This window comes from Mus caroli, chromosome 12 (assembly GCF_900094665.2).
Source record: "Mus caroli chromosome 12, CAROLI_EIJ_v1.1, whole genome shotgun sequence".
In the NCBI taxonomy this organism is placed as follows: Eukaryota; Metazoa; Chordata; class Mammalia; order Rodentia; family Muridae; genus Mus; species Mus caroli.
Window position 1 is genome coordinate 32,173,651 of NC_034581.1, and position 6,862 is coordinate 32,180,512.

General features: G+C 39.8%; 1 protein-coding gene across 1 annotated transcript in view; it reads left to right on the forward strand.

Annotated features, from left to right (window-relative positions):
• The first annotated feature begins 1,436 nt into the window (after nucleotides 1-1,436).
• The window catches only part of Agr3 (anterior gradient 3, protein disulphide isomerase family member), a 28,202-nt gene continuing 22,776 nt past the window's right edge, over nucleotides 1,437-6,862 (forward strand). The window contains exon 1 of the mRNA XM_021179561.1: nucleotides 1,437-1,491. Within this exon, the coding sequence (XP_021035220.1) occupies nucleotides 1,437-1,491 (55 nt within the window). The remainder of the gene's footprint in view (nucleotides 1,492-6,862) is intronic.

Consider the following 6,862-nt stretch of genomic DNA (forward strand, 5'->3'; position numbering starts at 1 on the left):
GGGTAGGGAAGTGGGGGGCGCTATGGGGGACTTTTGGGATAGCATTGGAAATGTAACTGAGGAAAATATGTAATAAAAATATTAAAAATTAAAAAAAAATTTTAAAAAATGAGTTAAAAAAAAAGAAAGGAAGGAAGGAAGGAGTAAAAGTATCATTATTTGCAGATGATGTGATAGTATACATAAGTGACCCCCAATATTCCACCAGGGAACTCTGACCGATGGTAAACACTTTCAGCGAAGTGGCTGGATAGAAAATGTACTCAAGAAAAAAAAAGTCATTAGTCCTCCTATATACAAATGACAGACCCCCCCCCCCCACTTCCCAAAAAAAGTTATGGTAGCAACATCTTTCATAATATCCTCAAATAATATAAAATATCTTGGGGGTTAACTATAACCAAGCAAGTTATATGATTAAAAACTTCAAGTATTTGAAAAAAGAAATTGAAGAAATCGGAAGATGTAAAGATCTCCCTTTCTCCTGAGTCGGTAGAATTAACATAGTAAGGCATTGCCATCCCACCAAAAGCAATCTACAGATTCAACGCAATCCTCACTGAAATTCCAACAAAAATTTATACAGCACTGTAAAGGTCTGTTCTCAACTTCAATGGAAACAGACAAACAAAAAACAAGATAGCTAAAACAACCGTGAACAATAAAAGAGCTGTTGAAAGTATCACCATTCCTGTTTCAAGTTTTATTACAGAGCTATTTTAATAATAATCGCATGATCTAAAACAGTCATAAAAACAGATACATTGATCAGTGGAATTGAATTGTTGATGCAGACATAAATCCACACATCTGACTTTTGGTGAAAAACCCAGAAACATACACTGGACAAAGAGAGACAGCATTTTTTAACAAATGGTGCTGGTCAAACTGATTGACTACATGTAGAATGCAAATAGATCCATATTCACACTGATAAAACTCAAGTACAAGTGGATCAAAGACCACAACATAAAACCAGACACACTGAACCTGGTAGAGGAGAACGTGGGAAATAGCTTGAATGCACTATCACAGGAGACAACTTCCTGAACAGAACACCAACATCTCAGGCACTAAGTTCAATAATTAATATATGGAACCTCAGGAAACTTAAAAGCTTCTGTCAGGCAAAGGAAACCTTCAATAGGACAAAGCAGTAGCCTAGAGAATGGGAGAAGATTTTTCACTAACTTCAATCTGATAGAAGGAGGATATCCAAAATATATAAAGAACTCAAGAACCTAGATATCAATCAATAAATAATCCAGTTTAAACACTGGATACAGATCTAAACAGAGTTCTCAATAGAAGAATCTCAAATGGCTGGAAAACACCTACAGAACTGTTCAACATTCTTTGTCATCAGGGAAATGCAAATAAAACAACTTTGAGATTTCATCTTACACCTGTCAGAATGGCTAATATCAAAAACACAAATGACGGCTCATGCTGGTGAGGATTCAGAGCAAGGAGAACATTCACCCAACGCTGGTAAGAGTGTATCACCACTATGGAAATCAATATGGAAGCTCTTCATAACATTGGAAATCAATCTACCTCAAGACCCAGATATACCACTCTTGGTCATATACCAAAGAATATACCTTTGATATATGCCACAAGAACATCCTCCCATAAGAACACTTCCTCAACTATGCTTGCTGTGGCTCTATTCCTAATAGCCAGAAACTGGAAACAACCTAAATGGAACTAGAAAACAATCTTCCTGAGTGAAGTAAACTAGACCAAGAAAGACAAATGTGTTTGTGTTCACTTCTAAGTGGTTATCAGCCATTAAGTAAATGATAACCAAGCTAAAGTCCATAGAACCAGTGAGATTAGGTAAAGAGAAGGGGTCTAGAGGAGATGCTAGGATCTCCCTGGAAAAGAAAATAGAATAGATTTTGAGGGTGGACTGGGGGCCCATGGGTATTGGGGAGAGAAATCTAGTATGTGTGGTGGTGGTGGGGCAATGGGATGGAGACATTGTAGGGAGAGATGTCTGGATTGGGGGGAGGGTGGATTGGAGGAGTGATATGGAAATCTAATGCATTGAAATTTTCCTGTAATTTATGAGGGAGATTCTAATGGGGATTCCTAATAAGGAGGGATAAATGAAAAGGAGGGTTTCCATTGGGTTTCAATTTGGCATCTCTTGTAGCCACACTAGGTTGCATTTGATTGTATTGTTGGCCAAGAGGGTTCAGTGGAGATCCTTAAACAACCCAGGCTGATGCTAGAAGAGGTGGTTGTTCTTTACCAACGGACTGTGGGACCCCATTGTCAAGGATAAAAGCATATTTCATCGAATGTGGAGAGGTTGACTTGGTGCCTGCATGGAACATTCACCCCTATGGTCTAGACTCTTTTGTGCAGAAAGGTACTCTGCAGGCTACAAAAACAAACAACAAATAAAACAAAATTAAACAAAACAAAACAAAACCAGCCTCCCCTGGCACCAACCCAGACACCTTTGACCAATGTGTCCTGCCTGCAAGATATGCTAGAACAATGGTGGCACCAAACTTGTGGTACTGGCCAACTAATAACTGATTTAACTTGAGTCCCACACCATAAGAGGAAATGCTGTGCAACACAGCTTGCTGCTTGGATGGTCAGGAATCGAGAATATATAGCCCAGAGACCCAGGGTAAAAATCAAACAGGACTGGTCTAAAAAAAATAATCAATAAAATGATTCCTAATGATATCCTGCTAAACTCATAGAACAGTGTCTTGTCTAGTTACCATCAGAGAGCTTTCCTCTAGTAGCAGATAGGAGTGGATGCAGGGACCCACAGCTAGACATTATACCAAGAGAGTCTAATTGGAGGTCTTCATTGGGTCCCTTCCCTCAGAGCTCATAGAATCAATAAAGAAATAATAAAGTTTAAAAAAAAAGAAAAAGAGAAAGAAAATTCTTTTCTCAATACATCCTGACTGCCATTTCCCTCCCTCTGCTCCTCCCAGAACCCCCTTACCCTACCTTCCCTCTCCCTCAGATCCACTCCTCTTCCATTTCCCGAAAAGAGCAGGCCTCTCTTTATCAACCAAACATGGCATATAACAAGTTACAATAAGACCAAACACAAACACTCATATCAAAGTTGGATGAGCCAATGCAGTAGGAGGGGAAAGGGTCCCAAGAGCAGACAAAATGTGAGAGACATATCCGTTCCTACTCTTAGAAGTCCCACAATAACCCCAAGCTACACAAGCATAACATACATGCAAGGACTTAGCTCAGACCCATATAGGGTCTCTGATTGTCACTTCAGTCTCTGTGACACCTGCTTAGTTGATTTTGTGGGGTGTGTTCTTGTGATGCCCTCAACCCCTCTGAATACTACAATCCTTCTTCCCCTCTTCTGGGACGGGGTAGTCCCTAAGTTCTGCCTAGTGTTTGCCTGTGGGTCTCTGCATCTGCTCCCAATCTGAAGACAATTTGGCTAGGGACCAATCTATGAGTATAGCAGAAGATCATTAGAATTCATTTCATTGACTGTTTTTCCCCAGTGGTGTTTGGTTCTATCCTAGGTTGCTGGGCAATTCAACCTTTGGTTCCTGGTCCTCCAGGAACCTGGTATCAGGGCTGGAATCCCTCTCCTGGTATGGACCTCAAGTTGGACCAGTCCTTGTTAGCCACTCCCACAAATTCTGCACCACCATTACCCAGCACAGTTCATCTTGCACGAAGGACAAATTGAAGACCAAACGTTTTGTGTCTGGATTGATGTCTCCTACCTGGAAGACTTGCTAGATTATAGAGATGGCCAGTTCAGGATCTGTATCTCCCATTGCCAGGATTTTTCACTAGGATCACTCTCCTAGATTCCAGGGAGTTTCTCCTGCACTGGGTTTTCACAGTGTCCTCGAAGTGCCCCTCAGTTCCAGTAATCTCTCCCATTAATCTCCCTCCATCCCTTGCTCCCTCCAGTATCCATCTGTCCCTGCTAGTTGCTCATTCCAGGACATCCTCATTGAGCTTGAACTGAACTGAAAGCTTCTATCCCAAATATTCTAAAAGAGGCTGGAGGGCCAGGAAGCACTGGGGAGCTAACCTGCCCACACTCTGTAAATCCCATTGTGCAGCTTTCAGGAATTTTACTGCAAGTCAGTGAGACACAGCTATTCTCTAAAACTAAATTGGATAAATTCATAGTATATAACAACATCAAAAACAAACAAGAAGGATTTCAGAGAATAACCAAATCACTATTTTGATATCAAAACATTAAAAAAATTAAAACCTCTCTCTCTCAGCTAAAGGAAGGAAAGAAAGAAAGCAACCCTGATCTCTTTAGCTCTGTATTATACTCCTGCAACCCGAGTCACCCTGAAGAATTTCAATTTTCTTTTTGTGTAATCCACAAAGCTTCCAGAACTCCCATTGGGAACAATGGCCTACACACGGTTTCTACATTCATCCCCTTGCCCCTGCCTTTTCCCCCATTTTCTTTCCTTTTTCTTGCAGTGCTGAAGTCTAGCCAAATGTCCAATTACCTTGGAAAGTAAAAGGTGGAGAGAAAAAAAAAGCACAAAGAAGTCTTTGGTGTCATTTTGTGAAGACATGTGATCTTAATTTAGAGCGAGGAGCGCTTTCTCCTGCAAGGCATGAGAACTGGAATGAAACCAAGTTCTTCGGACAAGCCTCTGTTTGTGAGCACACAGGTGACAGCGCTCTTGTTGCTATGCAGGTGAAGTTGTAGGTCAGGCGTGTGTGCTTATAAATCCACACCCCTTTGCAACGAGTAACATCCAAAACACGTTTCTAACAACAGCGCTGGGCAGCTCAGGTAAGGAGGCAAAACTTCAATCTCTCAACCTCTGCTATATCTAAATGGTCATTTTGTTTCTATTTAAAAGTGAGACTCTTAGAAGTGGAGAGCATGAAATGATGACTCTGTTGCTGCTACTGACTTGGCTTCCTGGGCTGGCTTCACAGTTTTATTCTCAATTCATATGAATAATAGAATAAGCTAGGCTTACTCTAAAATGATCTCTTAATAGTCCGGGTGCTAACAACAATGCTTCCTTGTATGTTTAAGGTTTTATTTTATTTTTTAATAATTTGGTTTTTATTTATTTACATTGATTTCATGTGCACTGGTGTTTTGCCTGCATGTATGTCTGTGTGAGGGTGTTGGATCCTCCTGGAACTGAGAGGTGTGAGCTGCCATGTGGGTGTTGGGAACTGAACCCGGTTCCTTTTTGGAAGAGCAGCCAGTACTTTCAACCACTGTATCATCTTTCTCGCCCCTAAAGTTTTACTTTAAAATACAGAAAATTTCAATATTGAAGTAAATGGGTTGTGTTCAATTTACTTTTCAAAACTGCAAGCCGAATGTGCTAACTGGTCAATGGTAACTAAGGAAGCCTATTGGTAGATGACAGGGTCGGTGCATCTGATGTTGCTGTAATGTTAGAATCATCTGAATTCTTCCCAATGCCTCTGCCTTCCAACTAGACCTTAAGGACTCTCAGCAAGACACACTTGGACCAGGGGAAGCTTCACTGATGCCCAAACAGTAAGCAAGCCACATTGCTTTGAATACTGTTGATATGTTTTCTGCAACATCTAACAAAGTTTCTTAACTTTAGATATAAAAATGTGCTTAACAATACCACACAGATATGTAATAAATAGAAATTAGGGATTATTAGGTTCATCCACAACTGTGAACTTGACCTAAAATAGCACAAATTATGACTTTGTACATTCTCTCTCTTTTCTTGATGTAGATTCCACCTGTTCATCACTGTTTCTAGCATCAAGAGCTTTATGAATGTTTTCTCCCGAGTAGCTTTCTTTCTAAGATCCTAAAAGAATCTAAAATATTCTTGGACCTTCTCAAGGAAGATGAGGAGGCAATCTCTGAAATGTTTTTTTATTTCCCGCCTATAGCTCATTTGTAGAGGTTCTAGAAGCTGATAAGACTTTCTTGTAGGTAGTTTTTTAACATCACTACTGCAACTTGCAGCCTGACTGAAGTTGACCCTCCCAAGTTGACCATGTTAGCCCAGGCTGTCCTGTTCCCTGCTAAAACCTACCATCGCTTTCATTTCATTGTTCAGGTGCAAGATGGCCAAACCACAAGAGAACAAGATGACATTCTAAAATGTTTTATGGATTAATCAGCTATATAAACTAAAACTGATATGTTATCAGACATGGTTATTGTTTAACATGTTTTTAGACCCTGCATACAGAGAAGTCAATAAATGGTTCTACTGGCAATTATAGATGGAAGTAATTTCAATAAGACTAACCTGGGCTGGCAAACATCATTGATTTAGGAGGGACATAATTGAAAATGAGAACATACAGGAACAAGAAAAAGTATCTAGAGAAACCAGGGCCTAGAAACCTCCACTGAGCTGTTGCCCTACAAGATCTCAGATGCTATTTTGCAGTAACCATCATAGTCACCTGTTGTTTTCCTGGGACCAAATTATTGTGTCTTGTGAATCTTTCCATTTTCCACATGATTTTCTTAATGGAGCTGAATATAGTCACATTCAAGTAGAATCTGTAAGCAGTTGTTGATTAGATTTGGGCTAGGAAATTTCATTATTATGGTGGGATTCACTGCCAAATGACACAAATCTACAACTCAAATGTTTTAAGAAATTTTGAACAAGCACAGAGGATATCTGTGCACTGGTTTCTACTGTTAGCCCTAAGTGTCACTTCAGTAATGTGATAAGACTTGGCTTTTTTTTTTTTAACGAGAAGAATTTTAAATCCAAAGGGTAGAAGCTTAAGTGACTGTTGGAGCTATGTGCCTACAAAGCACCAAAAAAAAAAAAAAAAAAAAAAAAAAAAACAAGGCTTGTCCATAGTCTGCTTTGCTTCTTATTTG